At 38.1% G+C, this 22,973-nt stretch overlaps 1 protein-coding gene across 3 annotated transcripts; it reads left to right on the top strand.

Annotated features, from left to right (window-relative positions):
* Positions 1-1,313: 1,313 nt before the first annotated feature.
* prdm10 (PR domain containing 10) lies at positions 1,314-22,948 on the top strand. 3 transcript variants are annotated; one of them, XM_081372261.1, is made up of 24 exons: positions 1,314-1,609; positions 3,606-3,633; positions 3,818-3,948; positions 4,146-4,307; positions 8,278-8,331; positions 8,460-8,564; positions 8,726-8,906; positions 9,277-9,518; positions 9,603-9,803; positions 10,148-10,220; positions 10,735-10,852; positions 10,952-11,069; positions 11,534-11,818; positions 12,618-12,962; positions 13,618-13,773; positions 13,969-14,148; positions 14,267-14,377; positions 17,605-17,805; positions 17,882-18,025; positions 18,256-18,426; positions 19,400-19,537; positions 21,046-21,220; positions 21,314-21,414; positions 21,503-22,948. In XM_081372261.1, the coding sequence occupies exons 3-24, from the start codon at positions 3,877-3,879 to the stop codon at positions 21,692-21,694; spliced, it is 3,525 nt and encodes a 1,174-aa protein (XP_081228387.1). In that variant the 5' UTR covers positions 1,314-1,609; positions 3,606-3,633; positions 3,818-3,876; the 3' UTR covers positions 21,695-22,948. The 3 variants fall into 3 exon arrangements, with proteins under 3 accessions (XP_081228387.1, XP_081228388.1, XP_081228389.1); XM_081372262.1 differs by lacking the exon at positions 3,606-3,633; XM_081372263.1 differs by lacking the exons at positions 1,314-1,609; positions 3,606-3,633; positions 3,818-3,948 and having other exon boundaries at positions 4,287-4,367.
* The last annotated feature ends 25 nt before the right edge of the window (positions 22,949-22,973 follow it).

Here is a 22,973-nt window from a genome sequence, read left to right as displayed (position 1 = left end):
AATACAATTTAATGGGGAAATATTAACTAAATGACTCCCACTGCACCTATTATTGACTGTCTCCACCTCCTGATTCATACATTCAACTTGAATTATCATGAAACAATAAGTCTAATTTTCTAATATTTTTTGTTTACTCTTTTTAAGTTATATAAACAATTGCATAGAATATCTATTTTCTGTATTATTTGTAATTTAATTAATAGATTTTGTGTCTGTCCCTACATTCTGGTCAACTCTGTTACCTCTGTTATAAAACAAAAAAAAACCTCCAAAGCATTTGTAGAAAAAGCATGTGACTTGCACCAAGGGATGTCACTTCCTCTGGTGGGAAACTCTGGAAAGCGTGAAGTATTTCATTATTCTTCTCTAATTAATTTGTACAAAATGTTTAGTATACTCCAATAGTAGATTAATTATTTGTCAAATCTATTATTGTGATATTGCAGTGAATCTCTCATTCACTTAAAAAAAAAAAAACATAATATGGTGAAAACCCATAAAATTATGATTTTAGACATGCCATGTGGTATCTGGTTTGAGGTTAGCATTTTGAAATAAAGCACAAAATGGTGGAAAATGTCAACTCTGTTATCAACTCATTTTGTCTGTAACAGAGTTGACAGATTTTTACATTGATGTTCAGTTAGTAAATTGATGTTCAGCATTAATATTTTAAATCTTACAAGTTTAAGATCAGCAAATATTTAAAATGTTGAATTTAAAGTGCCTTCTATGAAAATAAAAAGGTTTAACAGACAAAGAAAATCATATTTTTTTGTTTTCTTTCTATACTTGAAATGTACCCGCAATTCTGGAATGACTCATATTAGAATGATCATTTTTATTAAGCTGGTATATTGAAGTTCAGTAATTTCACTTAAATGGCAATGAAAACTACTTGTTAATTGTCATTTAAGTGAAATTACTGAACTTACATATACAAGCTTGATAAAAATGATCATTCTAGAAGAAAATTTCAGATGGCAATTAGAGGCTTTTGCATCTGAACTCTTCATATATATATATATATATACACACACACACACACACACACACACACACATATACATAAATAAATAAATATAAAATGTATACATGTATACATGCCTACATGTACACATCCATAAGTGCTTGTGTGAAGCGCTTGAAATGTCATTGGTAGGTCTGGCATGTTCTCTTTTTTCTCATTGGACGGAGTCGAACACGTTTTTCTGTTTTTCATTGGTTGGGAGAAATGGCGGAAAATTTTCATTGGCCCTGAAAGGAAAATGCCGTACGAGCATAAAATGCCAATTATCTCGAAATGAAAAACAATCGATAGATATCAAAATTCAACGACGCGTAATGTAACCACCACAGCAAATATATTACCATAGCCCTATCGTTCCTGAAAAACTCCATCGATGTATTTATATATAACAATGTGCATATCGTCGCCCGGGGCCGCGCGTCTGTTGCTAGGTAGTTTATGTTAATATATGCAAGGCAGCCATCTCTGCAGCTACCATTCAGAGGGAAGACCCACTTCAACCTTTTCCTAAAAATGCTCAAAACTCTCGGGAAATCCACGCCCGAAGCTTAAGCGCGGATTCAGGATCGTCTCTCAGTAAGTGTCACGTAAAATTCACAGCCTGTTTTCCGTTGGACGGTCGATTAGGGTGTAGATATATTTTGTTGAGTGTCTTCGCCGTGCTTTGTTGTTGTCTTAGTCCCACCCAAAATGGAGTCGTGGCGTGTCTTCCTCATTCTGCTGCAGACACTCACTGAGCGCGCCCGCCGGCCGAGCTCATCTATGAGCGGGGAGCCAAGCGCCCCTGTCCCGCATTCAAAAACCTCCGTGAAACCGATGCGCTCGATTAAAACGACACCGCAGTGACGTTCCGGGTCAAACAGTGCATCTGCTCTCATCCCACTCTCATTGTTGGCTTCTAGTGCGGGTTAATGTCTGATAATGCCGGAGTGAAAATGTTTTTGTGCCGCTGCGGGTTGTGTGGTATAGTCCGACTGGAACTCCCAACCTGCAGGCTTTTGACAGGGGGGGAGAGAGCCTGACAAACACCCTGATTGCTTCATTCACCATTACAGCGTTTATAATCTCTGAATTAGTCTCAGGGTTTGAAGAAGGCCGGGGTTATAGGCTTTTGCGTGTGTTTTTTCTCTCAGCACGGCTGTTAGGGATTTTCTGTCCAGTCGTGTATCTCCTCTACCCCCGTAGTGATTAGACTGACCGCCAGTACGGGGTGCCTGTATTTGGGTTAAACGGAGAGCTTTAAATAAATCACAAATAACACAATGAACAGGTGAAATGGGTCGAGCTTGAGCTTTCCTCTGTTCCGTTCACATCAGAAACCCTATTTAACTATATGCACGTCATTTATATAGAATAATCATGATTTTTTTTAAAAGAACATTGGAGTACCATGAATATTTCATGGCTTATATTATCATGGTGTGATGCCATCACAGTACGGTACCATAGTACCACTACAGTATTTTTTTTTTTTAAGGGAGTTATTCCATTATTTTGGAATATAGAGGATACATTGTTCAAGATTCACAATCATGGAAACCCCTGGAAAAATCGGAGAAATTGAAAAATTTGAAAGTTACTTTTGAAAAGTAATGCATTACAGTATTTACTCCCGTTACTCTGTTTACTCATGTTCCACCCTTAAAAAGTAACTAATTGTGTTACTTAGTTACTTTTTAAGAAAAGTAATGTGTTGCGTTACTTTTTCTCAGCTGGGATGGGCTTGTGTTTTTTTATAACAAAAAAGTTCTATTTTTTGACAAATGTAAAGGCCCTTTTTTACACCAGATTTGAAATAATAAGGCCGAAGAAAATGCAAATGAGTCATCGAAGGTCAGCAGCAAGTACATTGGTCAAAAAAGTGAGATTAAATGCATAAAAATATCTGTTTTATTTAACATATTTAATAGGGCTATCAAAAGATTAATCGCGATTAATCGCATCCAAAATAAAAGTTTGTGTTTACATAATATATGAGTGTGTACTGTGTATAATTATTTTGTATATATAAATACACACACATGCATGTATATTTAAGAAATATTTGCATACATATACTGTATATATTTATATATAATTTATATTATATATAAATAATTTTTTTATATATAAATTACACATTTTTCTTAAATATATACAAGCATGTGTGTGTATTTATATATACAAATTTAATTATGTTAATTATGTTAACAAAATACTGTTCACAGGCTTGCAGTGCTTTTGGCCGTATTTGTGCGGGAAAAAAACGTGCCAAAAGTGTAAGCGTGGAAAAATGGAAGTCAGAACAATAGATCATATTTATTTTGCGTTAGCATAAAGCTGCAGTTTCTCAATGCATGAATTACACTTACGAATTACAGAAAAACGATTCTTTATGGCATCATATTACCTTCATAAGTGTGTGATTTTTGGGATGTTGCTGCAGCAAGAGTGAGGGGAAGTTATTTTTTATAAAGATTACAAGGGCACATGATTTAAAAATAATAAAAATAATAATAGTGATGTGCACAGAAAAATCATTAATGCAGTAGGCCTATTCCATAAAATCAAAAATTGTCAATTTTGATTTCAGGGTGCCTTTAACAGTGAAACCTACTGAGGTAAGCATACTACTTTATACAAGGATATGCTAATCAGGGTCATTCCCATCATACAGACTTTTATTATGACATGTTCCCCCAACATTCAGATAAGTAATCAATCCATGTGGGTTTTTCATGATGCAAGTCATGGAAATGAATGAAATCTCGATAAATCATGTCAGTTTCTGCAATGAACACACAGGTGGTTGATGACAGGTGGATAGGTGAAGGAGGTGTTCGCTCTCACCTCATACGGTTGCCATGGAGGCCAAGCAGGAGTCGTCACCTGTGTGGAGTCCGGCACCCAACAATGACACTGGAAACACACCTCAGGTACAGCCAGACCTTTCTCTTTAGATTTATTACCCATGTACAACTATTGAGTTAGCAAGAAACTATTAAGTTAGTTTCACGATTTTTAAAGTAGAGTCAATAAAATATGCACTTCTTTTTATATTTCTATTGAATGGGGGTGTGAAATCCCACTTTGACATGTTTTCACAAGGGTTTTGTGTGTTACGGGTGTGCAGGTGCACTTCGAGGCCGGTGCGGTGGCCCAGATCGTGTACAGCGGAGAGCAGTCAGACCGCGGTCAGCAGCAGGTCTTATACGCTGCGGACGGAAGCTCCTACACCTCTGTTGAGTCCGCCGAACACACACTGGTTTACATACACCCTGCCGATGGAACACAGGTGAGCTCATCTACCTGTGAAGATGTATGGATTTGATCCTTGGTTCTGCCAGTGAAGAAGGTTAGAGTTCATGATTAAAGGTGTAGTAAGCAATATCTGAGAAACACTGTTGATATTTGAAATCAACCCAAACAAACTCAGCCCTTCGCTTCATTGCTCCACCCTCAAAATACTCAAACATGCAAAATAATGCTTCAATGACACTCAGAGGGCAATTCCAGCGTTATGGACGTGACATTTGCAGTCAAAACTTGAAATATAAATTCTCAGAAAATGCATTTAATACCAATATATTGTAGGGCTGTCACTTTTCGTTCGAAAATCGATCGCACAATCGATCAGACCAACCAACGCAAGTTTCGAAAACGAAAATAGAGAATCGATTATAACGGTCTTTTTTCTCGGAGCGCGTCCAGCTCGTTACGATACGCGCGCAGCGAACGCGCCTCTCACAGCAACTGCAGGCTCTGACAAACACACAAAACAGCAAAATCTTCTTCTTCATAATGTGTCTCTTTTTACAACAAAACTGAATTCTGCCAGTATTCAGACAGTCTCATGCATGCAGATACAGATTCGGACTACGGTCTACAATCGCTTACGTAGGTGAAATTTGTTTGACATTTCTAATCGTAAACACAGCCACGTTCAAGACTGCAGTAATGTTTTTCACTGATGTATGGCAGTCCACTCTGCTTATTGTTTTTCGAGAATGTTGCACTCCTGTTTGTCATTGTGCACGAAACTTCACGCCAATAAATCATCAGGAATATTGCTGACTTGTGCGTGTCTCAAGCGCCGTCTTTACGTTCGTCCTAATGCCCGTTAGTTGTCCGTTGATTTGCCCATATTTGGCGTTTAAAATGGAAACGTCTTTAGACATGGAAAATCGATTTTACAATTGATTCAATGAACACTTATGTTTAAAAAATCGAACAGGATTTTTTCACAAAAGTGACAGCCCTAATATATTGTAAACGTCTGTTTATATATCCATACTCCCTTAATAAAGGAGTCCAGACATTAGAAAAATATCAGTCTACGCATGTGTTTTATATTTAATATGAGGGAAATACACATGCGTTACGGACGTGACAAAAAAAATCACTAACATTTTGTTGCCAAAATATTTTTTAGTAATTCTGTGAATTACACTGCGCAAACCAAAAGTAATAGTACCAACCGAATGAAGAAGGGTTGGCTCTCCACAGAACATAAAATATTCATTTTATGTTATTTTTCGTTTTCGCATTTATGAGGAAAAAACAATGTTACGGACGTGACAGTTCTCCGTTACGGACGTGACCGCTCTGAAAGCGGCATTAAAATACTGCTTTAAAACGTTCACAGAGACCTCAAACAGGCATTTAAAACACCAAATATTAAGGATTGGTATTATAAGCAAAAATAATATTCGATGTTTGTTCGAAAATCGTACCTCTCCCCCAACATGCTCACCGGTAAGACGGCGTTCACTCAAATCCCGCTCCAACATTACATTTGAGTAGGCATTTAGTCTCATATTAATGTTTAAATAAAATAATTGTATTTTTTATTTCATATGTTGATTATATGAAAGGATAACAGCATGAGTAAGATCATAAGATGCGCAATATATCGGATACAGTATATCAGCGGGCAGACATGATTTTGACCAATTATTTAGTTTTTTTTTTTTTTGTAGAAAGCTTTTCTTTAATGTGAATTTCGTTTTGTATAAATTGTCTCTTAATTTTAATCAATGTTTCATCAACAAATTGCCTGGATTTTTTTAAATAAGAAGCAAATAGGCTATAGCAGACAATTTAATCAGGACACAGAGGCGCCGCCGCGTGAAGTGGAGCGCGCCTCATAAATGAACCGAAACTCCGCATATAATGTTGCCTCACATACCTGAGAAATATATCTATAGGACGTCTGAAATGTCTACTTTTAAACTACTTTTAAGTCGTGAGTCAAAATGATTGCAATATCACTATTATTTTGTCAGCTTGATCGCGGGATTATGATGAATATTCATGTTTTAACCAAGAGGGAAAAACGCGACATCCCGAAGGAAGGATCCCATATTTCTATGGCTATAAGACACATGCTCTTCTTTAAGTTGTACTGTATCATATACTACCTTCTGATAGACATATTTCGTCCTGTAACTGGCAGAGGAAGAGAAGATCCGTTCATGTGCGCTTTATCCGCCGCGCACTGAGGCGCTATACATAGAAATATACCACGCCGTATTAAAGAGCGGCCTCTATTGTTTACATTTTGTTATAAAAAAGACTGAATTTGAAAGTTGAGACATTTTTTCATATTAAAACTAACAAAGCACAAATATTATTGCGATTATTGGATATGCACTGAATATATGATAAGCCTGAAACCGATCACAAGTGCATATGTTTTGATGTGAAGCGTCCGTAAAGGTCACGTCCGTAACGCATCATTATGGTTGTTCAGAGCAAAGTAGTGGAATGAAATGTCGATCCTAGTAAGCATAAACATAGTTTAGCTTTGCATATAAAGTTTCAAGTTATTTGCATTTATAATTGTTATATTATATAAACTTAATCTTTAAAACGTTACGGACGTGACAGAGCACTGAAGCGTCGAGACCTCTTTATTAAAGCCCTTATAAATTCAACAGGCAGTGCTGTTATGACCAAATTAGTATATTTATTTCTCAGGCATGCCTCCATCTTTCAGCAAAATGCTTTATGTTCAAATTAAGTTTTTAAAAGGGGGGTCTTTGATACCTCTTTTGAAAGCATGAAATATGGCTGGTTGAAATGAAAATTTTAGCATTGTTGCTCACCTCATATGTGGTGGAAAAAAAGGCAATTTTCTTAAAATTTCTGATACAGCACATTAATACAGTATATTACAGACCTAAATGGACAACTTAAAAGGGGTTTTGATCTTTAGGTAAAAACTTTATTTTTTTCATGGTAAGGATGACTTTTGCATGGAATTGCCCCAGAACTGTCCTATTACTAGAGCTAACATGACAACAACAGCAGAACTTGGTTCTGTGAAACAGCTAAATCAATGTTACTGTGAAGCAGGAACAACGCAACCTCAGGCCTTCCCGCTTGGGTCTCTCCAGATGGGAGACAAGAAGTGTGTTGTGCTGCTCGGTCCAATCCACTTTCAACAGCATTTCTCAGAAATCGCTTACTGCACCTTTAACATTGTGGATTGAATGGGGTTTGGGATTGAATATAACAAACAGCATGTTGAGACAATTTTGATAATTTTGACAAATTTTCATTCATCTATTATCTATTGCTATTATGTTACTCTAATTATATATAATTTGGCTGTTGATTTGGTAAAAAATAAAAAATAAATCTGTAATTAAAAGTTTCTAAGTAATTAATCACACCTAACATTATGATTAGTAAATATATTTTCACAATGAACCTCCAAATTAATGTAGAAACTACAGAAAAACAGTATTTTAAATATTTGTTTAAGTACACATTTTTTGGTAACACTAATATAATAAGGTCCCAGTAGTTAATGTTAGTTAATGCATTAACAAAAATTAACTAACAATGAGCAAAATTTTGGTCAATCTTTGATCAATTCTCACTGTTAACTACGACTCTTGCCTCAATAAACTCCTAATTACTGCTTATTAATAGTTATTAAGGTAGTCATGCAGAATAAGGCATTATTATGTGCAATATCCTAGTAATATGCATGTGTGTGTGTGTGTGTGTGTGTGTGTGTGTGTGTGTGTGTGTGTGTGTGTGTGTGTGTGTGTGTGTATGTGTGTATATATATATATATATATATATATATATATATATATATATATATATATTATAGATTTATATTATATTATATTATCAAAACAAAAACTTTTATGTTAGATGTGATTTATCGGGATTAATCACAAACATATACAGTTCAGCATGTTTCACACAGCAACTCTAAAGGTTAACTGCTCTTTTTCGCTCCTGTTCAGTTTACAGATCAACCCCAAGTGGCTTACATTCAGCAAGATGGCACAACACAACAGGTACTGTGGCATTCTATGATCTTTTAGATTTTTACATGTACCATATAAATAATACTACCTGGTTGCAAATGTAATATTTTTAGCTGTTGCCCACTGATGTTGCCCACTAACATGATCTGTTGCCCCAGGTGACTGTGCTGCTACCCAGCGGTCAGAATATGAACACCGCCAATCTGCATGTATTGAGCAACGTCGCTGATGGCCCACAGGCGATCCTGGAACCCGTGCCACAGGTGACACTGCACTGCTAAACATGTCCCATAATGCAATTGTTCACCTGAAAGACTTCTTAACATTGTTCTGCCACAGGCACGAGAGACTACAGTGCTTCACTAATGCAAAAGATGCTTTATTTCATACAATGTTAACCTTACACTGATTATTTTCCTGACAGAGCCAACTTGCTGTGGCTAATGCGTCTCTCCCCAACATGGCGGAGGCCTCGTCGAGTCCCCTGGGGGCCACAGATTCCACTGTAGACTCAGAGGACGAGGAAGAAGACAATGATAGCGATGATTCTGACATGGATGACTGGGAACCCAGGACGCCCCAGCCATTCACTCCCCAGAACCTCTGTGAGTAGAAGTTCAACACTGAACACTTAAAGGGTTAGTTCACCCAAACATGAACATTTTGTCATCAATTACTCATCTTTATGTCATTCCAAACCCATAAGACCTTTCCCTTATATTTGTAACACAAGTGAAGATATTTTAAATTAAATCTGAGAGATTTCTGTCCCTCCACTGACAGTCTATTCACCAGAAAAAAACAACATAAAAGAGTGATTAATTGATGACAGTTGTTTTTCATTTTTTGGTGAACTATCAGGTTAAGATTGTGGTGAGAGGAAATCATTTTGATTTTCAAAATGTGAGTTAACTCCCGAGGTTCATACATAAGTGACTTTTGAATGTGAACATGTGTTTTTATTTCTGTGTGTAGGGTGTGAAGACTGTAATAATGCTAATTCTGGAGCATGTATAAAGCACGGTCCTCTGCACCCTATCCTGAACCGCCCGGTGATGTCCAAGGCTCGAGCCAGTCTTCCTCTCATCCTGTATATCGACCGCTTCCTGGGCGGAGTCTTTACCAAGCGCCGTATCCCCAAACGCACACAGTTTGGTCCTATAGAGGGGCCGCTAGTGCGACAGAGCGAACTGCAGGACACGCACATCCACCTGAAAGTACGAGTAGACCCTTCTCTTTTATCATGCGTAGTTTTCTAGTACAGTGCTCAAAAGTCTCACATGTGTAATCCTGCTGTGTAGTTATACATGCTCGACCCAGAGAAAGAGGGCGAGAGGGCGGAGGACCTCTGGTTCGACCTGTCCGATGAGGAGCGATGTAACTGGATGATGTTTGTCCGGCCGGCCCAGAACCACCTGGAGCAGAACCTGGTGGCTTATCAGTACGGCTCGGACATTTTTTACACCACCATTAAGAACATTCAGCCCAAACAGGAGCTTAAGGTCAGCATCTATTGCAAACTAAAGGATAAAAATTATACGTTTATTGATATTTTGTTTTGCATCAATTATAATTATTATATCTTTATTTTATTATTTCTCCAGCATTTCAAACAATATTCAATATGACTTGAAAGCATGAATTATTTTTTTTCCCTCTTTTTTTTTTGGGATTGGATATTAAAACCAAATATATTCATTTTTCATTTTAATTTTATATTGCCAGCATAATATTAAATGTGTTTATAGTAATGTATGTATATATTTTTTTCATTGCATTTTTTTAAGGTTGTTTTTCACAGTAAACAATTATTTTTGATGAATTCACATGCTATCTTGCACTTCAGGTGTGGTACGCTGCATCATATGCTGAGTTTGTCAACCAAAAGGTTCATGATGTCACAGATGAAGAGAGAAAAGGTAAATTGTAATTATCATCTCTTTTATTCATTCACACAGCCACTGACATGACAAACTATAAATTTACTAAGGATATAATGGTTAACTTTCTAACAGTTCGAAAGTTCGTATTGTGCTTTTGGGGATTTTGGTATGCTACTCTCAAATTATAAACACTTATTAAAGAACAAATATTTTGAAACGCATGGTTGCGCGTTGTGTGCCAAAAAGGTTTAAAATTTAAATGTTATAAAAGGCACTTTTAAGATAATTAAAAATGAACACAGTTAATTTGAAAGATAATTAAAATCACTCAATTGTAGATAATAAAGAGGAACAAAAGCACAAAATAAGTGTTAACAGGTCAGAGTTAGAATATTCAGTCTACTAGAAACAATGTTATTGTTTCGTTTTCCTGTAAATGTAAAGCATTCTTTATTACAGTCTCTTTACAGTTAGTGTTAATATTTTTTTTTTTTTTATTCTGTTTTGGTTCCTGGTTCAACTCTAACCCAACCTGTTGTTTCTGGGTCAGTTTTACGTGAACAGGAGAAGAACTGGCCGTGTTATGAGTGTAACAGACGGTTCATGAGCTCGGAGCAGCTTCAGCAGCACTTAAACATGCACGATGACAAGCTGAACCTCATCCAAAGGTTTGAACGCACATAAACGACTCCTATTCTCCCGTGTTCATGATTGTATTCCTGACTCTGAGTTCATTGTTGAGTCTGACTAATATTCTGTTCTTCCAGGCCAAAGGGCCGTGGCCGAGGACGGGGCAGGAAACGATTCTGTGCTGCGAGGCGACCAGGACGGCGTACCAAATTCATCTGCCCACAGACTCCTGTTGAGAGTGCTGACAAGACACAGGTACTGTTGACCAGTCCATTAAAGGGAAAGTCCACCCAACAATCATTTACTCACCATCATGTGGTTTTAAACCCATAGAGGCCCATTCACACCAAGGACGATAACTATGATGATAAAGAAATTGTAAGTCCAGGTAGCCAAAACTTTCACACTCAATTTTTAAAGTCCATAAAGACATCATAAAATGAATCCATATAAATCGAGCAGTTTAATTCTTCTGAAGAGATACAATCCCTTTATATGATGAACAGGTTTAATTTAGGCTTTTATTCACATATAAACATTGATCAACACACATACATAGAGCTCATCAAATATAGTGAACGGCAGCTCAACCGTATTCCCTTTACGCGGATCAGATTAGGTTTACAATCTCTTTATGACCTTTTTGAAACTTGCAAGGTTTGGTTTAATGGACTTTTAATGGATTCTGTGCTCAATTTTTGTCTCTGCACCTGCTGTAGGAGCTGTTGGCATCTGTAGATAAACTACCATTCGAGGAAAGGACAGATGGAGCTCTTAATGGACTGAAGGTGGTGGAGATGGCAGACGAATCGATGGAGACCGAGACTGAGGAAGGGCTTGATACCCCAGCAACTCACACCGAGTCACTGCAAGTCGAGGGAGATTCTGTCTCCCCACCTTCGGCCACAGAGGTCCCAGGGTCTCCCAAAGAGGACCTGTCTCAGACCAGTCCCGTAGACCCCCACCTCACACCTCAGGACATGAGGAGGGCGAGGAGGATTAGGGTAAGATACGCCCGTCACGAGTGACCCACACCCTCACATCTCTGCAATGTAGTGTGTTAAGCAGGCTAGAGTTGTTTAACAGTAGCGCGTGTGTGGGTGTGTGTGTGTGTGTCTTTCTCTTTTGTTGCGTGCTGCACGTTAAGGTGGACTTGCAGGTAGGTCTAATGTGGGCCAGAGTGGAGTCAGAGGAAGCTTATTCCTTCAGTCAATACAGTGTTGACTCCCTACATCCCCATTACATCTGTCTGTATCAGTTCAGTCCTCAAGCTTCATCAACCAACAGAGTTAAAGGGACAGCTTCCCCGAAAATCAACATTCTGCCATCATTTAATTGTCATCATGTCACCGTGTTTGACCGGAAGGAGAGGTTTAGAATGCCATAGGAGAATGTCAATTCTCAGCCAAAATAAAAGCTCTATGGTTTAACGTTTGGAAGCAGAGAAATTAAAACAGCCAAGAATTGTATTGTAATGTTAATGTTGTTCTGTGAATAAAGGTATTATAATTTATTATTTAAAAAGAGCAGTGAGGGTGAGTAAATGATGACAGAAAGTACATTTTTGGGTGAACTATAAGTACCACTGAAATATTTAATCCTGTTTGTGTTCAGCATGCAAACACAAAGGCTTGTTTTAACCGCCATCTCTGTGACATACAGACTCGAGCAAGTGCATTATGTCATTGCTTGCAAACCATATTAATTCAGTGTAATCAAAGTGATTCCTCATCGTCCTGCTCGGATTGTCTCCTCCTCTCAGAAGTGTCCATTCCTCCATGTTTTCTCTCTTCTCTTACCCAGAATGCCGCTCTCCAGCATCTATTCATCCGTAAGTCCTTTCGACCCTTTAAATGTCCCCAGTGCGGGAAAGCCTTCCGAGATAAAGACAAGCTGGACCAGCACATGCGGTACCACGGGCGGGACGGCTGCCGTCACATGTGCCATCAGTGCGGGAAGGGCTTTCTGACGAACGCTTCTCTTGAGGATCACCTGCAGCTGCACTCCGACCAGCGCACATACTCCTGCCTGTTCTGCGCCGAGTCCTATGACAGATTAGACCTGCTCAAAGTGCATGTGGGGGTTCACCTGGTCAACGGCTGCTTCTCTTGTCCTTCCTGCAAGAAAACATTCACAGACTTCATACAGGTGAGACGTGCTAGCAAATAAGACGCATGTGGATACAATTTCTAAACCGCCTCGCCCAGCCCTATCTATTTGTCTTTTAAAGTCATTTTTTACCATTCCAAAAATCAGATTTTTATTAAAACAATCCTATAAAAATGGCTCACTCAGAAATCTGTGGTTGTGATGTCACAAGGCAATCATTTTTTACTCAATTGAGAAATATTTAAATGCAACACACCTTTAATTTGTTAATATTTATATTAATATTAAACTTTATTAATAAAAGAAAGTGTGTTATCATATTAGTTTTTACTGTGGTATTGATGTCGGTACTTGATGTCTTTTACTGCTATTGGAATCCGCTACTGAAAGTTTAGTGCCAACTGGTTTGTAAATATTGTAATATGCAAAATTGAAGTGAAGTTAAAGAGTCATAATTCATGTTTAGTAACGTATATAAGACTCTTTAGAGGCTTAAAGGTACAGTAAGAGAAATAACTTAAGGCAATGGTCATATAAACTAAAGTATGGCTGTTTTTAGTGCAGACTCCTTTGCTAACATGCTAAGTGGACTTTCAAGGGGGAAAACATCATTAAAAGTGATAAGACCTCTTTAATTCTCGATTTTTGAATCTGATTATGTGGCATTGGTCAGTCATATATCTGTGTTGTTCAGGTAAAGAAGCACGTGAGGAGTTTCCACTCAGAGAAGATCTTCCAGTGTACGGAGTGTGATAAAGCTTTCTGCAGACCTGACAAACTACGACTCCACATGCTCCGCCACTCGGACCGCAAGGACTTCCTGTGCTCCACCTGTGGAAAACAGTTTAAGGTGATTCACATATGTCCAGATGAGGAACATGCATGTACTGTAGAAGTGCAGTCACATACACGCACATAAATGCTGTGCTTTGTGATGTTAATGCAGTTTAGACATTAAATTTGCCGTAGAATGTTTTATTTTTTTAATAAATATATGTAACTTCTCATTCATTTCATTGATTATTATAATATTTTTTTTGGCCAGAGGAAGGATAAACTACGGGAACACATGCAGAGGATGCACAACCCTGAACGCGAAGCCAAAAAGGCGGACCGCATCCACCGCACCAAAGCTCTGAAACAGAAGGAGCCCACCACTGACTTTGAGAGCTTCATGTTTAAATGCAGACTCTGTATGATGGGCTTCAGGAGACGAGGGATGCTGGTATTGACCTTTGACCTCAGTTTGTCCATCACCTTTTTGCTGTTTCTTAGGCCTCCTAGAATCAGTGTTTTTGTGGCTCATTTTCTCACGTTAATGATGTAATTGCACATGTCCTCAGGTCAATCATTTGTCTAAACGACATCCTGAGATGCGATTGGAGGAGGTTCCTGAGCTGACGCTGCCCATCATTAAACCCAACAGAGATTACTTCTGCCAGTACTGTGATAAGGTCTGGACTCATTCAGCTTTGCCACTTCTGTCTTACAGGCCTGACCCCTGACAGTTTAATGACCCTTCAGTCTTTACATTGACTGCCATTACAGCAGACCCATAGAAAGACAATAGCAGTGTGTCCTTGAGTCAAGAGACTTGAGCCTCCTCTGAAAATAGAGTTGCCATTTGGCTCTTCATGCATAGTGCCTTCGTGTCTACAGTTTATATCTTAACTTGATAAAAAAATTGTGAAAAATTCAAAGTACATAATGGAGAACATGGGAATATCAGCCAGTTTTTTTTTATGTATGTAATGAACATATGTATGTATATATATATTATACATACATACATTTACATTTTTAATCAAACCAAAATGTATTCAGACACCTTCAACATTTCTCACATTATCGCAGTTTATTCGCTATAGTTTAGGAAATGGTAATAAATTATGACAAGAACTTCTCACATCAGTTAATATTTCACTGGTTTTGGCCATCCTTCTGTTAGACTGTCTCACAAATGAATTAGGTTGAATAGTTGTCAGTTTAAGAACACAATTAGATAATACCATAGACTGTAAAAAATATGGACAAAGCGTCTGTGACGTCACCCATAGACTTTCTGAAGTCGTTTATGGGGGGTATGGGCGGCGCCATCTTGGAAAATCTCGGGAAATCCTAACCCCGCCCACCTTCTGGCCAATCCATATATGGTTAAAGGACGCAGCGTGCGTCACTCAGCTCGCTCTGCTACTCCGGTTATCTCTGTGTATATTTTAGGCAACGAAATATGTTATAAAACACCATACTAACTCTTTTCGTTTTCATTTAAAGACATCTTAAACATTATAGCCACACAAATGTGGTTCAGGCAACGCGTATTGATTATATTCACTGCATATAACGTTTGCCTATTTATAACAAAACGAAATATAAAACACAAACCTGCCTCTTTTCGTTTTAAATATAATATAAAAATATTAAACATTTTAATATGGTCCAGGCAATATGTGCATTTGTACTAAACAACAGATGTTGCAGTAAACAACATTACAGATCATCTTCGTTGAAAAATTTAAAATGACAAAACTCAACCCAGTCTCTTTTTGTTAAATTTCAGTTTTATCAATATTAGCTATTATAAAAGTATAAGTAAAAGGTACAAGAAGATATACAAATAAAGCAAACAATTCAGTCAAACATACAAAGTCAGCGCTCTAGTCTAACCATACAACGGTAAAGTTAAATAGCTTATAAAGTTATGAAACTTCCCCTCAGCCAAAACGATTGCCCAGGGAACAAATTATAGATCCACAAGACCAAAAATCGCCCGTTAGATATACACAAGACGAATTATATCTCATGTTTAACCACTACAGAGACGCCAGAGTCAGCGGCAAACGTCAGAACGACTAGCCGAGGAAAGGCTGTTCCAGGCGGGGTACATGTGCGCCGAGCGCCCGTTGATCGTCTGGATCTCACAACCTGGATAAAATTTTAAATTTTAAATTTAAAAAATATAAATCTTTATAAATAAACCACAGATTTGAGCTTTAAACAACTACATTCTCGCCTGAAAAACTCTTAAAACTACATTTCATGATTCAAAAACAGTAGTATTATATTTCAACTGTGTTAAAAAATGGCACTTCTTATGTTGTCATTCTCCTTGGCGCTGCCTTATCAGCTGTCAATCAAGCTGTCAATCAAAGTTAACCACGCCCTTATTTGTCATACATTTTATATCTAAATATGATCTAAACTAACGAGTTAGAAAAAAATTCACCCCCCTCACAGTTGTCAGGCACTCGGAAGCTATCGAAAAATACAATAAAAGTCCATGGGACCAACCTGTAAAAACATGAATTTATGCTGTGAAAACGGACATTTTAACATGGGGGCTATGGACATTTGCTCCCTTTTGGGACCTTCCTCTAGCGGATATTCGATGTATTGCAGTTTTTCGCACTTCCGGGTAGGCTTAATTTTTCAGATTAGAATGTTGCCGCTTGGATAATACCAATATAGGTCGACCAATTACCAAGCAGTGCTTAATTTTGTTCAGTCTGTGGTGTAAAAAGGTCACATTAGCAATTAAAGAAAAAAAGAAAAGAAAAACATGGTCAAGTCAAAGTGTCTGAATAATTTTTGGTCCCCAATTTGTATACATTTTACTGGTAGTCCACTGTATGAAGATTTTTTGGGGGTAAAATATGTCACAGTTTACTTTATTTTTCTATCCTCACTTATATAAATTAACTATAGTGTCCTGCACTCACTAGTGAAAAAATATCACAAAATTATATCTGGTGTCTGAATACAGTGCTATGCATAAGTTTAGACACCCATGCTAAAGTTGACTAAAAAGAGGAATAAAAAATCATCTTTTGGAAATTGAACTTAATGCCTTAATTTAAAAAATGAGGAAAAATCCAACCTTTAAGGACACCAATTTTCTTTGTGAATGAATAATGTATCGTAAATAAATAAATGTTCTTCCTTAAAATACAGGGTGCATAAGTTTGGACACCCCTATGTTAAATTCCCATAGAGGCAGGCAGATTTTTATTTTTAAAGGCCAATTACTTCATGGATCCAGGATACTATGCATCCTGATAAAGTTCCCTTGGCCTTTGGAATTAAAATAGCCCCACATCATCACATAGCCTTCACCATAGAGATTGGCATGGAGTACTTTCCATAAGATCATCTCTCAATGCAAATCAAACTAGCTATTAGGCTAACTGAAATAAAACCATGCCAATCTCTAGGTATGGTGAAGGCTATGTGATGATGTGGGGCTATTTTAATTCCAAAGGCCAAGGGAACTTTATCAGGATGCATAGTATCCTAAAAAAAAAAAAAAAAAAAAAAAATACTTAAAAATAAAAATCTGCCTGCCTCTATGGGAATTTAACATAGGGGTGTCCAAACTTATGCACCCTGTATTTTAAGGAAGAACATTTATTTATTTACGATACATTATTCATTCACAAAGAAAATTGGTGTCCTTAAAGGTTGGATTTTTCCTAATTTTTTAAATTAAGGCATTAAGTTCAATTTCCAAAAGATGATTTTTTTTATTCCTCTTTTTAGTCAACTTTAGTATGGGTGTCTAAACTTATGCATAGCACTGTAATTTTTGGTTTGACAAGCTCATCAAAGTTGTCCTAAGACAAGAACGGGTATTGTTAAAAACTCATTGTTAAAAATTAATCTATATCATCCTTTACCTGTTCAGGTCTATAAAAGTGCCAGTAAGAGGAAGGCGCACATTTTGAAGAACCACCCTGGGGCAGAATTGCCTCCCAGCATCCGGAAGCTGCGTCCGGCCGGGCCGGGGGAGCCTGACCCCATGCTGAGCACACACACCCAGCTGACGGGCACCATCGCTACTGCACCTGTGTGCTGCCCGCACTGTGCCAAACAGTACAGCAGCAAGGTACAGTCATTCCTGAGTCAGTATGTGTGTGAATCTGGATGGATTTATGTGTACTAACATATCTTTATTTTTTTAGACGAAGATGGTCCAGCACATTCGTAAGAAGCATCCAGAATATCAGTACAACAGCAACAGCATCCAGGCACCTCTGTCCACCACGGTCATCAGCAGCACTCCTGCTGTCATCACAACAGACGGCACCACTGCTGAGACTGTGGTGGTGAGAAACATGAACATCATCAAATCAAAATATACCCCGTTTGCATTCTAGAAAATCTCACTGGGATCATTAGATCACCTCGTTCTAAACAAATGGGTTTCTTGCTGAATGTTTTGTTTCACTTAAAAATGCACTATATATTACTGAAGTCTTGAAAGACGCATTCAAAAAGTGTTACAGGTTAGATGGTAAAAAAAGGTGCCCTGTCATGTCATTTGTCTTTCTCCTAGACGACGGACCTATTGACACAGGCCATGACGGAGCTTTCCCAGACCCTGACCACAGACTACCGCACAGCACAAGGGGATTTCCAGAGGATCCAGTACATCCCTGTGTCTCAGGCAGGAGGAGGCCTGTCCCAGCCACAGCACATACAGCTGCAGGTGGTGCAGGTCGCCCCGGTACGGACACATTCATTCACACTGGCTTTTTTTGCTCTTTATTTCTATGGCTTTTCATTTTTCTTTTCTTCGATTCTCCTTACTGCTTTTACATACTTATTAGGGGTGTAACGGTATACAGAAGTCACGGTTTGGTACTTAACTCAGTTTTGGGGTCACAGTTCGATACGAGTTTCGGTACAACGGGAAAAACCAACAAATCCCCAGTGCTAGGTTACTTTTCATTTATTTTGAACAGACTGTAGTGCAAATTACAGTTTGTTCCACCTATCGGCATTCAGTCCCCCTGGGTAACAGAATGCACTGATGCATAAGTCATATTTTTTTGTAGGGCTGATAAAAAAAAACAAAAGGTATTTGGTCACAATCAGCTTCTAAACTGAAAAGTATCTCTTGTGTTATAAGAGTACAAAATAAATAGAATAGTAAAAAATAAAAATAAAACACTCCTAGTCTTTCACTTAAAATTGCATAAGCTTGTTTAAATAAAAAATTAAGGAATTGTTGATTTGTTACTTTAATTGATAGATTGCTGTGCAGTTAAATTGCAACGGCTGTTTTCAAACGTATTGGTTTGATTAACGTGTTGTGCATAGCCTACGATGTCATTTTATAGGTTACTAGCAAGCTCTTGCGTGCAAGCTCTTGTTTTGAGTATGTGCATATATCATCTCTTCTTCTGCTCTTTCTCCTTTATAACATGTAAGTTGGTTAAAACATAATGCAATGCGTTTACTGCCTCAGAAGCGGCAGTTCGAATGACGGGCAAAACGTCTGAAATTCTCTGAAATTTGTTGGTCAGAAACCTCATAACTCCATTTGAGCTTGATTTTGGTAAAGTGTTAATAATACAATTTAGTTTATTTAAAAAAAATTCATTTTTTCCCTGTTTTTGGAGATTCAAGGTTTCCGACAACATGATGTGTTTTGGAGTGATTTGATAAGTGAGTGTTGTGTCTGTTTGTCTCTGCAGGCGTCCTCTCCTCACTCTCAGCACTCTACTGTGGATGTGAGTCAGTTACATGACCCTCACAGTTACAGTCAGCACTCGATTCAGGTTCAGCACATACAGGTGTCTGAGCCCACCGGGACAGTGCAGGCCAATGCACAGGTGAGTGACTCTTTTACAGCATATGTGGGCTGTTTAGGGCAGGGATTTAATTAAAGGATAAGATCTCCACTTTTCATCCAGCTTTGTATTGTTACAGTGTCAGTTGTATCTGACACTCTGTGTCACCTGCATTCCTGATCATTTGTCAGCAAAAGTCTACCAGATGAAGAAAAGGCATAATTGTGCGTCATTTGGAGGACTTTTGACATCTCCAGGGCCAGTAATGGGTAGTAACTGATTACATGTAATCTGGATTATGTAATCAGATTCCAAAAATTAAGTTCTTTTAATTAGATTATATTACATTTTAAAATAGTTGTAATCAGACTACAGTTACTTTTATATTGATTACATGATTACATGTTATTCATTAAACTCACAAACTCCCTTCAGTTCCATCACAAAACCCATTTTGGGAATATTGACGTAGTGTAATATTTTATGCACTATAAAATATGCACAATATTATCCTATTCAATTTGATGTGATAAACAAGTTAAAGGCATAGTTCACTTTGAAATTAAATTTTGGTATGTTTTAGCTTACCTCAAGGGCATCCAAGATGTAGGTGTCTTTTTTTCCGCAGTAGTTTCAATTTTGATATTTTTAGGTCAAACCGTTCTTGTCTGTCAGTCATTTAATGCAGGTCTATGGTCACTGTCTCAAAGAGCATGCACAGAGTCCAAATTAAACAATTCCCCATCGTCCAAATTAAACAATTCCCCATCGTAAGTACACATTGATGGCCTAAGACACGAAACGAGCGGTTTGTGTGAGAAAACGAACAGTATTTATATCGTTTTACCTCTTATAACACTGCCACGTCCAAGTGATCTGAGGGCGCGCGCATCCTGGTGTGTGACGTGTGCGCAGACTGGTGCACAGATATATATACACTAGATGTCGCCTTAAAGACATTCGTTCCAATGAACTGCCGTAGACAAGGCGACATCTAGTGTATATATCTATGCACCAGTCTGCGCACACGTCACACACCAGGATGCGCGCGCGCCCTCAGATCACTTGGACGTGGCTGTGTATAAGGCAAATTGCCACAATAAAAGTTTGATGATTTGACGTTTGAAAATGAGGAAATTAAGATTGTACTGTAAAGTAAAACTATATTTAAGTGCTTGATTTATTTTACAGTATAACAGTATTATTGCATTTTGCATTATAACATTTTTACCTAAATCGCTCAGCCCTAAAACGATGGTGCGCGTTTAAAAAAAAAAGTCGTATTTTTTTTTATTTATGCAAATGCTCTCCCCAATAAAAAAGCATTATAATGTCCATAAAAATGTTTTTAGTCCATAATGTTGTACTATGATGAGAAATTAAATAATTTTGGATCATCAGTGGATGACGAGTATTTGACAATTCAACAAATTTAAAACATGTAAATAATCTTGGTTGGAAAAAAATACGCATGTATGTAATTGCATGTAGTTTAGTGGCATCAGACTTACTGTCACTACTCCTTTTGACACTTCCTACCATCCAATCAGGTGTCAGGTCAGCCTCTAAGTCCCTCCTCTCAGCAAGCTGCCCAGGAGCTAAGCACTGCCCAGCTGACCCCCGTGACCCTGGCTCAGAGCCAGACTCTACAGACGTCCACTAATCAGACTCAAGGTGCTGCACAGCACGCGTACCTTCCCAGCAACTGGAACTACAGGGGTTATCGTAAGTTCCTTTAGCAAAAGCGCCTGTTTTTAAAGCTATGTTAACCTGCGAGTATGAAGACAGCATTGTGTTTCCCTCCTTTGCTGCTATAAGCATCTGAGATCCAGATGATGGCTCTTCCTCACACTCAGTATGTGATCGCGGAGGCCAGCACCCCCGTCACCTCTGCCGTCAACAACAGTCAGGTCAAAACGGTGAGTCTGACGTTCACTAGAAGAACAACCTGGCTTCCACTTTCAGAAGGTGTCCTGCAATTGTTGTTTTGTTTCTCGCGCTTTGCAGACACACTACGTCATCTCAGACGGACAGTCGGAGCTGGATGGGAAGCAGGTGAGCGTCCCGTCCACCGTAGCACAGGTTCACACCGACCCGCTGGAGCAGCCCGCCGTCAGTCAGCAGACCACCACGCAGTACATCATCACCACCACCACCAATGGGACGGGGGCCAGTGAAGTTCACATCACCAAACCCTGACACTGAATCACACGTGAAGAAGCGCTCCGTTTACTGAAGGGGGACAGATCAATAACTCTAAACGAGCAAACAGATTTATTTTTATTTCCTTAAAGAGTAAAAAATAAACTTAAAGAGTGAAGATGGTTTTTTATAAAATATATTCAGAACACTGGAGTGATTAACTGTGTTTCTAGAGACCCAAAAAGACCCATCCATGTGTGATTTCAGGAACTATCATGACTTTTAACCTGTGCCATCCTGCCTCTTTTAAGATATTCATTTTGGCCTAATTTGATTGTTGTTCCTAGTATTCTTATTTTATTCAGTACGTTTTCCCTAAAGTATTGAGAGAGAGTTTTTTTTTCATGCCTGACTGAGACTGAGGAGAGACCTTTCAAATATTTTTTTATTTATAAAGTAATTTCCTGTTTCCCACAATAAAGGGGTCAAATGATGTGGATTTTCACTTTCAGTTTTCTCAGTTTTCATGAACCTTCTAAAAGAAAACTTGCTTGAGTTAGCAGGTGAATCTCGTGAAAGATCCTATTTTACCCCCAAAAAACAAAGAAATAATTGCATAGATCATAATGTCAGGAAAACAGACTTCTGTTTCTTGATACAAAATAGAATGTAATTTTCCTTTTGGTTTTGGGGTGAAATATGATCTTGTCATTTCTTTATGAGATTCAGTCTAGCTTCCATCTCAAGATTCCATTATAATTCAAGCGTTGATAAATTAAACATCATACATCCAAGATCAGACCATCCATGTTCACATCACCTTACTTCAGACGTGATCGAAAGCAAAACCCAAATCAGCTTTTACTTGCAATATGTTTGGTCCATGGAAGGAGTCACCAGGCAGAATGAGGTTCAGGTGAAGGTTAAACACCCCCCCCCCCTCAGTCTGATTCCTCATATTATTCTGTGTATCATAAAATGACTGGAGAATTTTGAGAACTTGTGTATTTCATGTAACTTGTGCTTATGGACATAGTAGTATTTATTTGGGTTTTGCACATCTGTCAGTGGAGCACTGCTGCATCTTTATAACCTGAAAAAGGGAAATATATACAATATCCACTATTTATACTGAGACAACCTTGTACAATGTAAAGAAAAAAGAAAAAAAAAGTATCTGTTCTATGATAAGTATTGTTGTAATTATTGACGGTTAATGTACAGTAATGCGCCTCCGTGTCTCTGAGTTGGTGTCTACCGTTATCTCCTAGTGATGGGAAATAAATGTGTTTTTGTACACTTGATGTCTTCCCTGAGTGTCAGTCCTCAAATCCCT

This window comes from Scardinius erythrophthalmus (genome assembly GCF_964197995.2).
Source record: "Scardinius erythrophthalmus genome assembly, chromosome: 8".
NCBI classification, from domain to species: domain Eukaryota; kingdom Metazoa; phylum Chordata; class Actinopteri; order Cypriniformes; family Leuciscidae; genus Scardinius; species Scardinius erythrophthalmus.
Note: the sequence above shows the minus strand (reverse complement) of the source record. Positions and strands in the feature narration are given on the sequence as shown.